The following is a 20,967-nucleotide window of genomic DNA, read 5'->3' on the forward strand; positions in this document are numbered from 1 at the left end:
GCGTTGTGTTTAATTGGAAGCGAATAGTTCACTTTCAATTTAAAGTTGAACATATAACACTGACAGGATGCATTACGACTGATGGGGCACAGAGCATTATGGGCGCACTCATTTTTCTTGCTTAGGACACAAATTTGAGATCCATCTTTGTCTGGACTGCGACCGTAAATGCATTATCTGACATGACGGAGTGACTGTTGCCTCGCATTAAGCAGCAAGCAGCATTTTATATCAAAATGTCCTCTGCAGATTTATCGATAGTGTCTCCAAAAAAACAGCACACCAGAGAACAAACACCAGAAACAGTGTTTGAGATTCAAGATATGCAGCAGTTTGCAAAGTATCCCGTCCAACTCAACATTTTAAACCGCACAGTTTGATGGGTTTCATTGGGATTTTGTATGATAGACCAACACAAAGTAAAATAAATCAGTAGAAAAAGGCAGCAGAGTGAATGGGAAGATGGGTGGAGCTAAATACACAACAACTGTGCAGCAGGAAGAAGTTGTCCAAACTCTTCTGATGCAGGCAAAATAAACTATTTTGCCAAAGTGGGCCAGCCATGAACCTCCCTCTGTTTCTATATGGAAGTCAATGCTAATGGCCATTTCTGTTTTGATAAAACTTGGGTATTACGCTGATAGTACGATGGTAATTTTTCAGCAGAAATGCTAGGGGGCAAAAAGCTGCTCACTGACAATGACTACCATTGATTTTAGTTGTTAAGTTAACAATATAACACACTAAATCTTAAATATGCTATATAAAATAATTGTTCACAGTATCACAACTAGTAGCAAAACCTGCGAGGGAAAGGGAAGTAGTTCAGTTATGCTAGCTTGACTTTGACAAGCATAGCATGTAGATGTGATGTGGAATTACGTAGGTGTGTTTCGATTCAGTTACAAATTAAAAAAACGTAACCCGCACTCCATCTCTGACGGATCATCAGTAGCGCAGGTGTTTAAATTAGCTAATCAGCCACCGCTGAGTTAGATAGTTAATAGCAGCGGTAGCTAATCTACCACAGCAATTACTTATTAATAATAGCAAATTAAACATCAAACCTAAAAACATAATACTGTAACGGACTAAATGTTCTGTTGTGTGCGGGAAACGTTTTAGTGTTTTATGATGTTGAATCCTGATACATTAGTGGTGTTGTGGTCCGTTGCTATGGATATGTGTGTAGCGTAGCAGACATAGAGAGCGAGAAAAAAAATGGTTAAGAGTTGTTCTTTAACAATTTTTCGGCGTTATTTTTCCCTTTGCTGTGACGCACTGCACTAAATTAATAATACCTACATGTCTAGTTAACAGGATTGTTCTACCGTGGCAGTGCAGCTATGGATGGCACATATGAGAATCGTCCAGCGTTGTGCGCTTGCACAAAATTTCTGGATGTAAACAATAACATCGAAGGGACCCATACTGATGTCTAGTGCTGATGTATATCACCATGTGACCGACCAGCTATTTATGTATTATAAAAGAAATAAACAAGTTGAAAAATTGTTGCATATAATTTCAATAAAGTACAAAGAATCAAGTGAGAAAAAATATAAAAGCTTTGAACACCTGCTGGTATGGGTCGGCACCAACTGCTCGGATGAAACGGTTCTCACCTACATTAGCTGAAATGGGAACCGCCGAGGTGGGAAAAGATTTTTTTAAAAAGTGGACAAGAAACAGCAGCAGAAGGTGGGCAAGTGGTAAAATTTTACAACATGAAAATCTGGGAAATATCTCACACCGTACGTGATGGCACACCACTCTTCACAAGTTCTCACCTTCACACAGAAACACCTTGTTCCCACACAGCAAAGCGCCAAAAACCAAGGCCAGTTAGCTGCTCTATTTTCTACATCAATCACACACACAGAGCAAAAATACTCTTAACCCTTAGCTTCTTTAAGACACGATTACAGCAGTAAAACAAGCTGACCAAACATTCTGTAACTCAGCTTGGGTTGCTAGGTAACGGGCGGAACTCCACATTGGTTGCTAGGTAATGGGCTGGGCTTTCCTGAGGTTACTAGGTGAACCTTCTTCAAATCTAACCAAATTGATATCAAATGTTTGTGCAGTAAAAATATTAATTTTGTTGCCATCATTTTAGACATATTAATAAAATACATTTTTAATTGTGTTTTTTTTTTTTTTACCCCTCTAGCATTTATTCATATTTCAGTTTTTAAAAGTTATAAGGGAAGATGTGAGTTTATTCATTCAATCTGCCCAGATGGCACCATGGGAAGAAATTAAATTTGAGTTCAGGAAAGTGGATGAAATAGATATTAGATAGGATGAAGGACAAGGACTTGCTAAATTGATTTGTTGCTGATAAACTGAATTTGAATGTGACAATAGACTGACTCAATTTGACAATGTGGAAATGTATCCGTGTTGGATAACTCTACTTTATGTTCTAGGATTTAAAAAAACCCAACAGATTAACACGAACAGAAACCAAGAACATGATGTGTAGAAGAATAATGAGGATGAAAAGGAGCCAAGGTTGGATGAAAAAGGGCAATACGGCTGATAAGAGTGAAGAAAAAAAGATTGGAAATAGGAAAAACGACCATGAGTGAAGGGAAACAGGCTTGAAATGATGCAAAGTTGGATGAAAACAGGTTTAAAAAGAGGAGAAAGAAGAAAGAATGTCTAAAAGACAGATAAGGAGGATGGAATGGACAAATAAAGGGTCAGAAAATGGGTCAAAGGGAAACTGAATCACATGAGAATAGTCATGAATACCTTGAAAACGCTAAGAACTTCCTATTTTAACAGTTCAAACACCAATTATACATTAAAACGCATTAATACAGACAGAGGAAACCGTATTAGCATTACCACAGTAGCTAACCTCTACCGCAGGGGTCACCAACCTTTTTGAGGCTGGGAGCAATTCACGGGTCCAGAGTAACACGAAGCGCTACTTGTTTGATACAGACATAAATTTTCTTGGCTCAGCCTTTATAACAATAATACATATACAGTATGTATATATGATTACATCCTGCCTGATCATATTAATGTTAGGGACTACTGACAATAGTTATCAGTAATAATTTACCATGACAACTATGGTTAATTGCTATTATGTGATCAGATGTTGTTAGCTCAGAGTTTTAAGTTTGATTCCCTTCTGGAGATTTTCTGTGTGATTCTAAATTACCCACAAGTGACTGAGAGTCTGGATTGTTGCAGCTGCTGCTGTACAGCTGGACGCACTGAGATTTTCCTTTAAATAAAAAAAAGAAAAGTTATTATATTATTTTATTATCAAACCCTCTTTACTATTAACAAAATTGTGGAGAGAAGAAAAATATCTAAGATACTAGGATTTATTATTTTAGGATGAACTAAGATATTTGCACTATAATCTAGAAGCAAATATGTTTTTGCAGTGAATGCCCTTCAAAGCACTTACAATTATTCCAATACCATGTATTGGATTTAAAATTTTCAGTAAACTCTGAGCAAAAGTTTTTCTTCTGTGGGTTAGCAAATTGATTAAAAAAAAAGAAAACCTGAAAGCCCAAAAGTTGTATTAATATGTATTTTATAATATATTTCATATTTATTTAAATCGTTTTGGCCAACTCATATCTTCCAAAAAATAATGGAAAATAGTAAATACATTTCAAATAAATCATCAACATGAAACAAGAATACTATTTTTAATTAGCTAATCATAAAAATTAAACATTGTACAAGACATTACCTTAGCTTAAGGTCTTATAATGTCTTCCTCTTTCAAAAATGTAATTTATTTTGCTATTCCTGCTATTAAAGTTTAATTCAGTTCTTGATGTTAGACTAAAACATGACGTTGAATAAAAGCCAACGGAGCTGTAAGTAAGTGAGGATCTAAGCAGTGACAGACTGCTGGTGGAGCTTTGTGTCACAAGGCTATTTCATCTGTTTACGTTGGTATTTTTTAAAGCAACAGCGTTTGATCTAATTAAGCTTTTAGACGAGGCTGACCTGCGACATGACTGGTGGAGCAGAAGCGTGTCGTTTTGCTGCTGTGGGGTTTATTCAGGTGCAGTTTATTCAGGTGCAGTAGATCAGAGCAGAAAATGCATTTACAGCTTTAGAGTCTGGAGGCTAACCGTGTCTCCTACCTGCTTCCCTGCCCAGCTGCTGCTCCAACGAGCGATTCGTGTGAGCTGAATGCGATTATGTTCGGATAAGAAGATGCAGCAGTTTCTGCCAAAGCCAGTAAGACAAATGTCTGCCGGATTCGTAACAAAATTATTGGGAGTAAAAAGGCAGAAAGTAAATCTAATCTGGTATAAATATGGGAGTGAAAGCCACAAAGTAAACACAGCATGTTGAGCTGGACTCAAAGAAAACTGTTGGTGTTTTAACTAAAACATTGAATAAAAGTTTTATTTTATCAGAAAACTGGTACAACCCAAACCCTAACCCTTCTGACAAATCTGGAGTAACTGAGTCAGTTTGTAGACCATCCTGCTTGCAAACACATTTTCCAACTTTGGAACTAAACGTATTTGTATTAGTATATACAAATTTAAAAGAACAAAAAATGATTAATTTTCCCTTTTATAAATATATATTAGGGCTGAAATGATTATTCAGATCAGTTATCATGAATCGGCTATTGAAATAATCATTAACTGAAGTATACAGACTCAAAAATGTGAAATAACAACACTCAGAGCAGGAATGAAGATGAACCTTTACAAACAAAAAACTATATACATTTTGGATTTAAAATAAAAAATATATTTTTTCCGTAAATCTGTTTTACACAAAACTCCTCAAATGTCATAGTTTTAGCTTCAGCCAGTTTATATTATCATTAAACATCTTTTCTATCCAATTATTAATCGGTTAATGCAAAAATTAATCAGCGCTAAACTGTATTAATGTTCAGTTAAGCAGAAAGTGCTGAGTTTTCCACACGTTGATGTTATAATTCTTTTTTTTGGTTGCAGATGCGTCCTTTGCTACAGATAATCAAATGTTCTCAAAAGAAATGCTAAATGCTTTTTCTTCTTGATTAAAAAAGTATTTAATTATTTGTTTATTTACATCTTTTAATGTATTTCTAATATTGGATAAAATAAGCAGAAGTGGTTAAACAAAACATCTGCAGTTGTTACTATTTTTTTTATCCAGTTAATCAATAGAATAATCGATTACTAAAATAATTTTGTTTCCTGCTCATATTGTGCGAAGTGCACCAGTCCCTCCTGAAGCAAAACACCCTCACAAGATGAATAAAACCAACATATTACATTATAATAAATGTCTTCAGATCAATACCATGAATTGTTGTACTACTTCAAACCTTCTTATTTCATATCTGTACATTTAAAAGAACAAACAAGCTTTTAATATTTTTTATTTCACCATTTTTATATATATCTATATTTTAAATGTTTTCATTGATCGCAGAAGGGGGATCAAAGTCAATTTCCTTGTTTGAGTTTGCAAACTTGGTGAAAAAAGCTGCTTGTGATTTAATTTTACCTTTAATTGATCTCAGAAAACAATGTATTTTTCCCTGAGCTGATTTGAAAATGATTATCTGCTTTTTTATGTTGATTTCGGACTCGTTTTACTAATGACACTTTCAACTTAAAATTTCTTAAAATAGATTTACAAGTGCATTTTTATAGTAACATAGAAACCTTGAAAATCTTCTTTGCAGAATTTCTATTGCAAATATCCTGTTTTTAGTAAATATGAATAACTTTGGCGATCCTCTCTGACTGAAAATAGAAAAGGTTTAGTGAAAAAAACGGCTGGTTTTATACCGTATGTTTAAACACCTGGTTTTATGTAAGAAATAAATGGTGAAATGATTTCATTTTCATTACAATGCCGGCTTTTTAGATCCACCACGTCTGAAACAGAAACTTCAACACTGACCAAAGGAAACTGTTAAATGACTTGCATCTAATTTGTGACGGTAATAAAAGTGAAGGGAGCGAAGAGTCACGCGGCATTGTGAGCTAAAGTCCTGAATCACAGAGGATAAGAGCTATTTCAGACATTTAATAACAGAAATCTGCTGACCAGCTCAGTGTCGCGTTCCCTGCTAATAAATTTGCTGGTATCATCTGAGAGTCATTATATTATTAAACCATAAATGCAAATGGCCTTTAGGGAAGACTGCACCCTGCCTTTATGTGATAGGTTGCTTTTCTCCCTCTGATGGGGTCACACGAAACGCAGGAAGGAAAAAATCTTCCTCCTGTTTGGGAGCGGCCAGTTCAACAACTTTTCCATTTGTCTGAATTGACCGCCTTTGACCCAGTGAACCCCCAAGAATTAGTTATTCAAGCCTAAGAGTTTCCAGTGGCTTCATTTAATAAGATAATTTCACACCAATTACAAGCGCTCAGCGCACAGAAGTAATGTCATTACACGCTTGCTTGGTGACAAATTCTTGGCCGGGACGAAGCGAGACGTGCCTGAAAATCATAGCTACACGACGGGAAACGGTACAATAACTCCTCCTCCTGCTCTCTGTTCTCCTTAAAGAGGTCATAGTGATAAACATAAAATTACAGCTAGAAATAACGCGCTTACGCCTCCCACTCGACAAATCCTGACGCCGGCTGTTTGTTGTCTTGTCAGGGAAAACACAAGGCAATTCCAGATACAGTCGGGCAGGACGCAGAGGAGCTGCTGGGGACTTATTTGACTCCAGTTCACCGGCTCAGTCGCACAGCGATGCCGACTGAATCACCGAAGTTTTCCGATTGTTTTTTAGCACATTAATTTGTTTTTGGTTGAGACACTTCAAGGTCTGCAATCAGTTTTTCTTTTTGTTTGACTCGTTTTAACGGCGGTGAAGCAAACGTTTCTTTTCAATAAAAAGCCAGTTGCTTTGTCAGAGAGTTAACAGCTTGAACTCCAATTAATCCCAAACAATCGGTTATTTTGACCTGTTAATAATGATTTGCATAGAACTACAAACAGCATGGAAAGTTCTTGTTCACTACCTGAGTGGTAAAACACTAAATCTTTGATTTAGTTTCTAGTGCAAATAACATGGTACACTTAAATAAAGGAACTTTTCAGAAAGATATAAGAGTTTGCTTTGACTAAATAATTCATTAATATTGATGAAAAAGTATCACTTAATACATGGGGAAAATTTTTTGTTATAAGTGAAAGAATCGAATTAGGCCTGTCGCAATAAGCAATAATTAATTAACTGCATAATCAATTAAAAGAAGTTAAATAATTTATTGTTTTTCTCTATTTCTACCAAAAACTGGATGATAAAAATCTTCAGTCTGGTGAATTAGCTCTAGTTCTGTTTACAGAGACTTCATAATTAATTTTATGTGTTGTTTTATTTTAAATATTTAAAATGTCTTCCAGTTCCAGTGTTAAATGTTCATTACAATTTAAAGTTTATTGATCTGTGATAATGTGTTCTTGGATTATTATGCCATTATTACTATTATATTGCCTCGAAAAATTGCAATAATTTCTGGGATAATTCATCGTCCAGTAAAATTAGTTATTGTGGCAGACCTACATGGAACTACAACCTTTTCACTAATATTCTGCAATTATTTACTTAAAACCAGCTCCTATATCTTGCTGAAAAGTTATGTATAAGTTAGTTTTGTCTTATTTTAAGTTTACTAAGATGTTTGCACTAGAAACTAAACCAAAATTACTTGCTAAGGTTTTGTGGTTTTGCAGTGAAAATGGCTTGAATTAGAGAAGATGATGAAACCGAACTACACAGGTGATCTGTTTGTCAAATTTAACATTTTTACTTTAGACCCAGTCACTAATAGATGACGGGAAAAAAGAGACACTAAAGAGAAAGTAACTTTCTATGATCAGAGATCTATTCTGAAAAATATATATAATAATTTTAAAGTGGATGTATTTAAATACACTGGTTTTATTTTAAATACCTATTCAGACCTCCAAAATACCCGGATTAAATTACATACCTTTCTAATTTTTCAAGACTGAATCTAAAACAGATGTTAGATTTTATTAGTTCATGTCTAGAAAAGTGAAAATCACTGTAGAAAAAAAGAAACACAATCAATGGTGTTGAATTTAGTCCTGTCATGATAACGATACATTGTCCCAGTAATTATTGCGATAAACGATAATATTGTTGTTTTTAGACCATTTACAAGTAACATAATGGTAATAATAATGAAGAAACGCATTCTCAAAGAGCAACAACGAGCATTTAAAACTGGAACTGGAAGACATTTTAAATATCCAAAATAAATAAACAAAACAGAAACAACAAATAAAGTAAATTATAAAGTCTTTGTAAAATAAAAAAAAGGGTTAAATGAGACCAAAACACCAGACTGAAGACTTTAATCATCCAGATTTTGGTAAAAAAAAAGAGAAAAACTATAAATCATGCAAATGGAAATTATTCAGCTTGTTTTAATTTATTATGTGATTAATTGAATTATTGCTTATTGCAACAGGTCCAGTTAAATAACTTTCTACTTTTACTTGTTTATCCTCATATCATGTTTAGAAAGTTTCATCTCAAAAACATCTCAACAAAGATATAAATGCTTTATCACTTGTTTTGATTAAACTGTGTTATCCAATAGGTAAAATTGAAGCCCTTTGAAGATTGTGTTATTGATCCTGACAGTAAAACCTTTAAAAACGGTTAAACCAAAACCTCGTTTGGAGGAATTGGATTTTTTAGTTGTTTTTTTTGTTTGTTTTTTTTGTGGGGGTTCATTTTCCTTCACGTTCAGCAGAATATCAAAGCTGGAAAAATATGAGCTATTAAACTGGGAAGCGAACAAAAGAAGTATTTATATTCTCACTTGTACCAGAACGTTTCTGAACACACAAAACCCCCGCACAGATAGTTAATTTAAACAGCTGAAAAGAACAAAAGCATGCAGCTGTTAAAAGGCTGTTCATGAAAAAATAAATAAAAAAAACAGGCTGAATCTCTGAGCCGGCGACTATAACAAAGATGAGAAGCGGTTCAGTTGCATGGCGTTTCTTTTGAAGCTATTTTAGGATGAGAAAGCGGCGACTGCCAGGGGCGCATACAGTTATATGAAGTGGACAGCTGGAGATTATGGAGCGTGATTACGCAGTCCAGACATTCACAGCAGAATGTGACTAATTTGTGATTACAAAATGCTGATTCTTAATTTGGTGCTTCTTCAACGCGGACGTTACTTAAAAAAAGGTCTGTTTTTGTTCCATTGGTGTTGACTTTTCTCGTCCAGTGTTAACGCTTCTCATCTTTTCATGATCCCTTTTGCTAACTTTAACTTTGGAAAGTGTCTTCAGGTTTTATTGCTCGTATTTAAGCATTCATATTTAATCACAGCTGGAATATCTGCAGCAGATTCTGCTTTTTATGCTTCAACAAACAGAAAAAAAGCCTCATCAGAAGTAAATTCAGCTTGTCATCTAAGATTGTATTACTGCCATTCTGCCTCCTATCCCATTATAACATCTCAGTAGGAGTTAAAGTTGAATGAAATGGATGCTGTAAAATAAGAAAAAAGAAAAAAAGTCATGTAATTTCATGCTTTCTGCATTTCAGGGTGATTTCTATTACACAGAGATAAATGAGCCATGACTAAATGACACCTGTGTTGCCAAGAAGTTTTCTACTTAGGGATGTTTTTTTTTTTACTTCCCTCAAACTTTTCTGTCATTTTTAATTTTAAATTCATAACTCATCAACTCACTTACTTTTAAACGTGTAAAAAAAATTTAATCAGTTGGGTTGTTTTTTTTAATTGTTGGCGATAAAACGTCTCATCAGGAAAATCCCTTTAAAATTTGTCAGTAGCACAAATGTGAGCAAAGCTTTGTAGATATGCCACTAATGTTGAAAAAACACAATTTCGCAATTGCAGTGTTTCCATTAAATAAGAAAAAATTAAAATCACGTGTGAATAAGCTTGATCACACAATAAACATTCTGTGCCTTCATCTTCCAACTACTTCCTGTTGACTTCTTCGTGGTTTCCAGCAGTAGTAACATCCGGGTTGTTGATCATGTGACGCAAAAAAAAGTTTCCATTGCAGTTTTGTGAAATACGCGCAAAATTGGTGTTTCCATTAAGCAAATTTAAGTCAGTATTTCTAATTTGCACAGTTATATGGTGTTTGTTTTTTGAGTTAATTGAAATAAATATACAACCAGTTGAATACAACAACGTTGCAGTTTTTCCTGATAAAACCCTAGAATTGAAACTGGATGTACTTTTCCTTTTTACTGTGACTTTATTTTAATGAGTCTACATTTTCTGTCCCCTTGAGCTTCTTGAAGCAACTCTATTGTTGGTGTGTCAAAACCAACTTTTATCACAAAACCTGAGTGTTTCTCAAACTTGCCGTTTTTCCATTAAGCTAATTTATTTTCCTAAACCCCATTTGCGTAATTTTACGGTCAATGGAAATGCAGCTAGTTCAACTTTCTGCGGATTCATCTAAGTTTTAAACTATCATTACTTTACTTTTGGTTTTTGTGGTGAAAACTGCTGCAGTTTGAGGAATTATCCATGAAATGATCCTGTTTTGGGAAATTTTCACACTAGTAAACAAAAGTTCTGGGAAAATTGGTTCTTATGGAAAGATGTGCTGAATCTCATAGTTGGAAAAATTATTGCAAAAGTAATTTCTTCACTTTTTCACAATTTGTAGCATTTATAACAGCAAGTCTGAGAACAATTTTCAAACTCTTATAAACTTTTAAAAAAATCATATTTTTTGTCTTCAAACAGAAACAAGCAGCAGGAAACCATCAGAATCTGATTTGCTTCCAAGAGAGCCAATCAGGAGCCTTCAGGGTACTTCAAAGAGACTACCATGACCAATCAGGTGACAGAGTTTTCTTCCAAAACATTTCTCTCTGCTCAGGTCCGTAACAGATGCGATGTGAGGGAAGTTTAAACGATTTGTAATGTTATGGAGCTCAGTGTCAGCTTAGCTGCGCTGGCACACTCTGAAGCTTTAACCCTTCATTATGACGATTCACTGGGTTTTACATCGGTTTAATAACAGGAATGCTCAGGTTCCTGTTATTTTGGGATGCTCAGGTTAACGCAGAGCATCTCAGACCGTAATGTCCAGACTGATCTGACAGTGAGCCTTAAAATTTTTATTACGGGCTCCGATTTTTATGGGCTGATCAATAAAAGGCAATAAACAGGAGTGGTTGCTGCAAAATATATGAAATGTGAGGCATCAAATATCTCATTTAAGCTGTTAGCATCACTGGAAGCCTGATCAGCATTAGCTATAGTTTAAAGAGGAAACATTACGCAAAATTCACTTCTTTCACGTTTTTAGACTTTCATTTGGGTTTCAACTGCTTCTAAAAACACCCCACATGCTTAAAAAATATCCTGAGGTTTTTTTTTTAGCAATTAGTTAATGTTTCTTGGTGTCTGGTAATGGCTGGCACCGTTACCTAGCAACCCAGACAAAGCACCGCCCGTTACCTAGCAATAAAAGTAGAGCTTCAACACGTTTGGTCAGCTGGTTTTGCCGCTGTATGCACTGCACAATGGCTGCTGGAAAAGTCAATGAGTTTTGTTACTATTCAGGTGCTACTTGCTGTATTATTGTTAGTTGTGCAGGAGACTCAACTTCTGCTTTTCAAAGCTGTATGGTTGCAACCATTTTCATGTGCGAGTGTAAACGTTGAGTTGGAAGGCGTGGCCACATTGCAAAAACACAAAATCTAAAGCCAATATCTTAGCACACTTAAAATAAGACAAAACTAACTCATCATACATTTTCAGCAAGAAATTGTAGCTTCTTTAGCGTCAATAATTCCTTATTATTGGTGAAAAGTGACGTCCATTTCCAGATTATTTAAAAATGTTTTGTTAGAATCTGCCAATTAAACTTGTACTCTTTTTTTTATTACAAATATTAAGTTATTATTGACTTGTAAGATCCTGTATTTTGCTGAAAAGTTACTTGTAAGTAAGCCTTGTCTTACTTTAAGTGAAATATGACATTTGCTCTAGAAACTAGATCAAGAATACTTGCTAAGATTTTGTGTTTTTGCAGTGCAACAGCAGCTTATTTGGATATAAAGTGACAAGAGGCCGTAAAATTGCTCACAATAGGCTAAACTACGCAGACTGAAATCTCATCATTCAAGAATATTTTGTGGAAAAAAAATATAATGAACAAGTTTTGCATCGCTCATAGATCCTATCTTTTCCCCTTTTAAGACTAAACCTTAATTGCCCTGGCAGGTATTAAGACTGTAGAAACAAACAGGAGGATGTGTAACAGATGTCAATAATTTAAAAGTGATCAAAGCTGAATCAACTTAAAGCTGCTGGAAACAGCAAAGCCCCGGTTTGAGCGTCTGCTGTTGGTAATGGAGAAGTGGGCGGATGGGAGACGGAGACCCCGGCCACACAGCCGCTGTAAAGTGACAACGTGATTTAAGTGCTGTGTCTTCATAAGGTCCCTTATCTGCCGCCGCTAACGGGAGCGCGCCGATACGCTCCGACAACCACAGGAGGCAGAGCTGATAACGGAGCGGCCCGGCCTGCGCGACATCCGGCCGCAGCCCACACTCACATGAATCACAGGAAGAGGCGGCTGTCACACACATTTACAGCCACAACTTTTCATTATTATCTGTTACACTGAATTTCCTCCTTATTGCTTGGAGAGAATCGGGATGAACAGAGGCAACAAACAGAGGCATCGTTAAGATGTTTCATCTCAGTCATCAACGTGGTTTTCCTCTAAACTTAAAGATACTTTCTATACCTGACATGATTCTCAGCGTAAATGTCAAAATAAATGACCTGGTGTAACAATAAAAAAATTACACAATAATTAGATTCTTTAGAATAGTTTGTGATCTGTGGTTTTTCTTTGCAAAACCAAACAAAAAAGATAGGGGTGCACCAATTGATTGTTTCTGGACGATCGCTGATTACCGATCTTTTAAAAGCCTGACCTGCCGATTCCGATACCAATTTGTCTGAAATGTCGAATTTATTATTTCCATGCTTAAATCACTCCACAGCTTCACCCATAAAGGCTTTTTCTAGTGGTTTAAACTTTTAAATTCACATTTTTCTCTTTAATTATGAAGTTGTTCCTTTTTAAGAAGAACTCTTGTGATATTTTGTGTTTTCTTTTTATAATCTTGACATTTTAATAACCCTTTCCCTCTCTTTCCCAAACACAGGAGTGAACTTATCAATTAAAATTTGTTGTTTTTGTACGTACAAAACGTCTAGTTTAAAGGATTTTTAATTTCCTCTCCATCATGAGGAACTCGTCTTTCTTTCTGTACTTCATAAAGACACAGTTTCGGTTCAATTTCTCAGCTCTCTGCAGAAACGACTGAGTTTCCTGACAAACCATAGGATCTTCTGGAGAATTACACTGCAAAAACACAAAATCATATCAAATCTTAGTCCACTTCAAATATGAAAAACTATCTTATAAGTAACCTTTAAGAAAAATTTGGAGCTTGTTTTAAGTCAGCAACTCCTTAATATTCATGAAAAAAAGTTCAAGTTCCAGATTATTTCACCTGTAACATGGAAAAATGTCTTGTTAAAAGTAGGGGTGCACCAATTTATGGGCGTCAAATTCTTTAATTTAGTAAAATCAGCTATCGGCCGATACTTATTCACCGATATTATCTATTTCATCAAAGGTCTAAAAATCAACCACTCTCCTCTTTTACTTTGACAGGCTTGCCTGACGGACCGGCCCACCAGGTAATATCTGCACGTTTACAGTTTACAGTTAACTAATTAACAATAGTTGTTACCAACTTAGTGACTTCCTTGCTATATTTAGCAATAATTCAGACAAAATACAATTGGTTTCAGCCAAAATCGGAATCAGCAGGTCAGGCTTGTAAAAGATCGTAATCGGCAATCGACCAGAAAACTGCAATCAATGCACAACTAGTTGTAAATGAGTGGAACTAGAATTTTTTTCACTAATATGCTGCAATTATTTACATAAAACCAGCTCCTATATCTTGCTGAAAAGTTATGTATTAGTTAATTTTGTCTTATTTCAAGCGCACTAAGATATGTACACTAGAAACTAGACCAAAATTACTTGGTAAGGTTTTGTATTTTTGCAGCGTGTCCAGCTCTGACACGGCGTTCGTCTTGATCAGGCATGCAAGAGGAAGCCGAGACGCCGCATCTTCTCATCTGCTGGCGGCAATGTGGATAATTAGAAGTGGTGTTGATCACTGTTCCATCTTTTTTTTCTTTTACCAGGCTGATTATTATCCATGCACCAGCAGGGAGGCACTGACAGTACGCCACTGCATGCACAAATACAAATTACAGAGGAGCTGCTGCAGTAATGCGCTCTTAGGAGGGTTTTTTCTGGACTCGGGTCTGAAGTTAGCTAAGAGAGCAACAAAGAGCTGCAGGGTTGGATCAGTTTGAATTAGCTCCAGCTAATGAGAGCAGTTATTCCCTTCTGATTACAGTGAGCTACACGCCGTATAACCCAATTTGAAAACTGTTTCCGCGGATATTCATTGTGTCAGAGCGCTGAAGTGTTTGCAGCCAAAATTGTGACAAGACAGGCACAGGCATGTAGAGAAACTTCTCATTACATATTCATTCAAAGTGCCTCATTGTTGCTCCTCGAGTTGGGTCTGTGTTACCAATCAGCATCGATTGACGGGTCGCGTCTTCCCCGGGAGCGTAACGTCCCGTAATGAGATTCCTCTCCCTGAGCATCCATCCCTAATCCCGCACCTCTAGCTGCGCTCTCTGGGTTTCTGCACAGCTGAGCCGCACTCAAACCGGGACGGCGAACATGAAATTCAGTGTTATTGCTGCCATCCTGAATGAGAACCGCACAATGGAGCTGAAATGAAATGGATGCTACGCCTATTACCGAACATGTTAATCCTCTTAAGAAGTTAAGAGAGGTCTTGATGACATAAGGGAGCGGCAGGAGAGCGGCGCTCTGTGGGGATGAGCAGGAAGAAATGAGGTTTGTCCTCAACAATGGCACGCCTGCTGCCGCCTTCCCGCAGTCATTAACCTGCAATTCTCTCAGGCGGATCAGCAGACAAAGAGGAACAACATGAGCAGCTTTTAAAGGGCAAATACTGTATATCCCAACCTAAAAATACTGAAAGTATGAAATATGCTTCAATAAACTATTTAAAATGTATCTAATAGGAATGCACCGATTGCAAGATCGATTACCAATCTGTAAAAAGCCTGACCTGCCGATTATGATTTATTTTTGACTGAAATGTTGAAAAATATCGCCGGAAAGCTGCAGAGTTGGCAACAGTGGGGCAACTATTGTTAGCTGCAGACATTCAGACATGAAACCAAAAAACAACAAGTTGACTATCTTGGTCAAACGTGTAAAAAATAAACTGCAATAAACCTGTTAGATTTTTCAAAAAGTGTGATTAGGAATTCTAAATATAATGTAAAATAAATAATAAAGCATGATATGAAAATATAGAATTAGACTGAATAGATCCGCCCCTATAGATCAGGCATATTGTCACTGATGCCCAATCTAGAATTTTTTAAAATATCGGGACCGCTACAGATATTGATGTCAGATCAGTGCATCTCTGATCATCAGCTGGTCTTAAAAGGGCAAATATAATTTAGATCCAGACAATCTAGAAATACTAGAAGTAACTATTTAAAGTGAATCTAACTCCCAAATTAACTTTAAGTTTGCTGATAATCTGTCTAAATAATGTGTTAAGAGTTCAATCTTTATGTTTCTGTGCAGACTTTGACATTTTCATGGAAATTTGTTTAGTTCACCAATATTTTTTAGGCAAAAATATACATAAGAAATACAAGATTACAAATTATACATATAAATACTTGAATATCCGCGTCTGAATATGTTAGAGAAACAAATACGCTGTTGTTCTTTTTTAGATTAATGTAATTATCATGAGCTAAATAACAATCCTGAACACAAGTAAAGTAAGTATGAAGCCTTGTAAAAAATTAGTTCACTTTAAGGTGGAACATTGCACACGTTGAGGTCAACTGTTCATAAAAATTATTATTTATCTCACAGAAAACTGACCTGTAGCTTTAATTCTGCATTTTTTATTTATTTTACTGAAAATAGAACGAGTCAATCTGTTAGGGCAGCTGGATCTCAGAAGGAGTGCCAAACCCGAGCTGCCTAATTAACCAGCGTTTCCCCAGACCAACATTTTTGGATCATCTCCTTCCCTCTGCGGCTGCTCTGCACAGCTACTTCTTAAACGGCCTCATGTGTCACTTTGAACCTCTTTACAAGTAAATCTAACGCTGATGAAAGATCAGAGGGAGGATCAGAGGCGAGACGAACTAAACTGCAAAATTTAGAGGAGTTCCTGGCAAAACAAGCAGAAATCAGGAGTAGTGCTGCAGCTAGTGATTATTTTACTAATCAATTATTCTGACCAGTAGTCGGATTTAAAAAAACAGCTGATTCTGCTGATTTTACATTGAACTGCTTAAGCTTATTTTATACAATATAGAGAGTATGTAAATAATGCAAATAAACAAATAACTGAACTTCAAATAATGGAGAGTTGACACTTTTAATGCAACTTTTAATGACACTTTTAGTTTTTAAGTTCCATTAAATGTTGCTTTAAAAATGTTATTATTCACCAAATATTTCAAAATTTATACTTTTAATGCAACTTTTAGTGTAAGTTGCATTAAATTCTCATTATTTACCAAACAATGAAAAGTTGACATGCCAGTTTTAATAAAACTTTAAATTAAAAGTATCATTATTTACCAAATATTTCTAAATTGATGCTTTTAATGCAACTTTTAGTGCAACTTTGCCAAACATTATTTACTGAATGAAAACAGTTGTGAACATTTATGAAGACTCCTTCATGTTTAAGTCATGTCAGTCTTATCCACACCCCTTCAAATAAAGTGTTACCAAAATGTGCTGCACAAATAAACTTAAAACTTTATTGATTCAATTAGTTGCTGATTATTTCAATACTTAATCTTAATTCATTTGTGCCGAGCGAACAGGAAGTGCTGTTGGTCTCACCTGTCTTTCCCCGTCTCCTTCTTGAACACCATGTCGCAGTAGTTCATCCGGTCCTCTGTGGTGGCGTAGATGCGAGCGTGCGGGTAGTTCTCCGACGCCTGCCGCAGCATGTTGTACACGATGCCCTTCCCGTCCTTCCTCATGTTCCGCAGCGGCCCCCACACCACGTACACGGTGTCGTTGCCCTGGCCGAAGAAGTGCTGCGGCTTCTGCAGCAGCAGCGGCACGCTGGTGTGAGAGACGACCCTGAGCGTGGTCCGTCGCCCGACGTCGTTGTCAAACCCTCGCGTGGGAGCGTTGTTCATGCGCCAGATGCAGGGAGAGCGGTCGATCTGCGCGCCGGCAGCCTGGCCCAACATCTGACCGGAGCTGGACACGATGCTGCACAGCTCGCAGTTCAGCTTCAATGGCTGGAAAAAAAACCAAGAAAAATATGTTTTAAGATTATTTTCTAAAGGTTAAAGATCAGGGTCAGCTACAGAGAAGCAGCCAGCTTCCTCTCATAAAAATATATGGATTTGAAGAGTGAAAGTTTGGTGGATTTTATTTTTTATAAATGATTTGCAGAGAAACCAAGTCAAAACTTCAGGCAAAAAGAAATAAACTCTCAAGTTTTCTAAGAGATAGAGTTCAAAACTGAAGGATCTGAAGGTTCAGCTAAAAATTTAAGTTTTTCCACTAAGAAAACAAAAATAACTTCTTCCACTGTGTAAACCGACACAAAGTAGCGTCATTATCTCCACCAGCTCTGTACATCTTGACTGACATTTCATATTGATATGTGAATATCAATTTTAAACTTTTGTTTCAAGCTCTGGACTTTGACTGGTCCATTCTGACGCATAAATACAATTTGATCTAAGCCATACAAAAGCTTTGTCTGTATTTTAGAGTGGACCTATTATGAAAATGTATGTTTTTTTGTATTTTTATTTGTGTCTCAACAGCCCAAGCACTAAAAAAAACCAGACATCTTTTGGCAATAAGTTCCTGTTTTTTGGTGTCTGGAAAATGAGACATTTCAAAAACTTCCCGATTGTTGAGTCACATCCAAGGGGCACTGCACCGTTACCTAGCAACCCCTGCAAAGCCAAGCTGTTACCTAGCAACCCAAGCTAAGTTCCAGCCTGTTACCTAGCAACCCAAGCTAAGTTTCAGTGCATCTGGTCAGCTGAGTTTACCATTGTTTGCGACCCGCAATGGCAGCTACAAAACACAAGTGCTTAGTTTAGTTACAATCCACATTTAGCTGCAGCAATGCTAACGCTATTCTTACACACAACTTCATTAAATCACTCGGTCAAGAACTTGAAATAAAAAAAAAACAACAAAACGAAAAAACAACATGGAAGACAACATGTCGGAATAAATGTAATTTTATTGTTGATTTACCATCCAGAAACCACTTGCTGTATTCTTGTTGGTTGTGCAGGAGGTCCCACTTTTGCTTTTCAAAGCAGTAGTAGTAAACACTTAGTGGGGGGAGTGGGGTGGACAGCAGCAGCTTATTTGGCAGGAGGCCCAAAAAAACTCAAACTAGGCAGAACTGACCAGAATAAAATCAGATTTCTTTTAACCTGCTGAAGGAAGCATGATAGGTCACCTTTAATAAGTGCTTGGCCTGCAGCAGAGGGTCAAATGCCTTGCTCAAGGGCTTCTCCACAGGCAGCTTTGTGAGCTTTATTTCAGCGTTCCCCACTGAGCTGAGCCAATCTGTGTGCGCTGAAAGGCGTGATGGAGTTATGAGGGAGGCCTGAGATGATGGATGAGCGGCTGACAGCTCAAGGCAGCTCGACAGCTGCAGAGTGACCCGGCCAGGTGCCGAGATTATTTCATAACAATCTGATTGCATCCAGATGAGAGGGGAGAGAAAAAAGAAAACAGAAGATGGAGTAATTTACAGAAGATTGATGTCTCTTGAGAAAGGAGATGTTTTTGTTTCATTTTAGGGACTGATCTCCTGTAAGCTCGCCGTCGAGCTCAGATAAGCCAAGTGGTAATGAGAGAATCTGCTGGATTATCTACTGTGATGATGTTTACAGCCACTGTTCATCTTTAAATCAGTGACATTTCACTGATTCTCCATTAAGCGCTTGTTAAATAAACCATTGGCTTCTTTGTTTTGGTGTAAGTGAGATTAATCTCATCAAAACAAACTGAGACGCAAACAGAGAAATCTGAAGAAGAAGGCAGGAGATTTTATAGACCGCTGGAAAATGGAGGAAAATAAAACATTTGATCTATGAAACATGTCTGAGTGTCCATCCAACCAACCATCCAACCAACCATCTGTTCATCCAACCATCTGTATGTCCCTCCATCTAACCAACATACCATCCAACCAACCATCCATCCAACCATCCAACAACCATCCATCCATCCATCCATCCATCCATCCATCCATCCAACCAACCATCTGTTCATCCAACCAACCATCCAAAGAACCAAGTAACCAACCATCCATCCAACCAGCCGGGTCACTCTGCAGCCGTCAAGCTGCCTTGAGCTGTCAGCCGCTCATCTATCATCGCAGGCTGCCCTCATAACTCCATCACGCCTTCCATCCAACCCTAACCATCCATCCTACCACCCAACTATCCAACCATCCATCCATTCATCCATCCAACCATCCATCCAACCACACATCTAGTCAGCCATTCATCCAGCCATCCATCCAACCATCCATCCAACAGTACCATAAAACATCATGATAATGCATCTCATCTCTTCAGTCCTTTCATAAAAATAATTGAAAAAGTCGCCTTATTTCTGCCTTCAAATTAAACGATTGACTGAACTTCATATAAATTAGTAATTCTATATTTTTCTGGCAGTAATGTCCTTTAAAGGTCTTCAGAAATTCTACAAGTCAAATACTTCCAAATCAAGAAAGAAAATCCTCCTATATTGGAGCAAACTGAACATTGTACCAATCAGTTTGTGATTGGCTGGTTGGTATTATCTCTCTGAATTTCTTTCCATTTAAATGATGAATGTTCTGTATTTGCATCATCACCCTTTCACAAGCCCGTTATCATCTACCCCTTGTTAACCTATTGTGTCTTTCCTTGTCTTTGGTGAGGTCAAGATATATACAGAAGGCGAACATTTCCAGCAAGTTTTCTGCACTTTCAGCTCTTCAGTGATAGAAAACGTGCACACATTGTTCTAAAGCTGTAAAACCCAGAGATAAGGCTCAGCAGCGTTTCACAATGTGATAAATTTAGGTCCTCTTGGGTCTCTGTTCTAATTAACTGCCTTTCCCAGGGCTGCATTTTATGAACTGTAGTACATCCCTGCAGAGGCTGCACCGATAGACACTAAAGGAAGTCATAAAGTGCTTGATCTTTAATTAGAACTGTAAACTTTGGATTTAGGTAGAACCAACTGACAAATCGCAACTCCTCAGTTAACTTTGAAGCAATAACACACACACATACACACGCAATCATTTTCTTCATAATCATTTGTCGACTGTCACAATATTTATAACTGAATAAAACTTTAAAAAGCTTCACTTTCAAACAAGCGTCTGTGATTTATTTTCCCTGACATTTAATCAGTTGACTTTTTGACGCCTCACCGAGCTCTTAATCTGAAATGACTTGAGGCTTTAGGTTGATTTGACTCAAGCCTGATCTTAAACTTTTTTTTTTATCAGCACACAGCTTCACATATTACAGCTAGAAACCAGTGACCAGGCCTGAAATCTGACCTGAACCTTCAGAGGCATATAAAGACGATTACAAAGTCGGCTTTTTATCACCTGAAGAACATTTCCGAGATTAAAAAAACCAATATCTCAGCAAGATCTAGAGAAACTCATCCAAGGCATTTTTTCCTTGTTATAAGTGAAATAATCTGCCAGTGGAACTGGAACATTTTCATCAATATTAAGGAATTATTGACTTAAAA

The 20,967-nt window shown here is 36.8% G+C and overlaps 1 protein-coding gene across 1 annotated transcript in view; it reads right to left on the reverse strand.

The window, feature by feature from the left end:
- st6galnac3 (ST6 (alpha-N-acetyl-neuraminyl-2,3-beta-galactosyl-1,3)-N-acetylgalactosaminide alpha-2,6-sialyltransferase 3) overlaps positions 1-20,967 on the reverse strand; it is an 86,973-nt gene that overhangs the window by 29,597 nt on the left and 36,409 nt on the right. Inside the window, exon 3 of the mRNA XM_028019451.1 lies at positions 17,053-17,462. Within this exon, the coding sequence (XP_027875252.1) occupies positions 17,053-17,462 (410 nt within the window). The remainder of the gene's footprint in view (positions 1-17,052; positions 17,463-20,967) is intronic.

The sequence above is a fragment of the Xiphophorus couchianus genome, chromosome 6 (genome assembly GCF_001444195.1).
Source record: "Xiphophorus couchianus chromosome 6, X_couchianus-1.0, whole genome shotgun sequence".
NCBI lineage: Eukaryota > Metazoa > Chordata > Actinopteri > Cyprinodontiformes > Poeciliidae > Xiphophorus > Xiphophorus couchianus.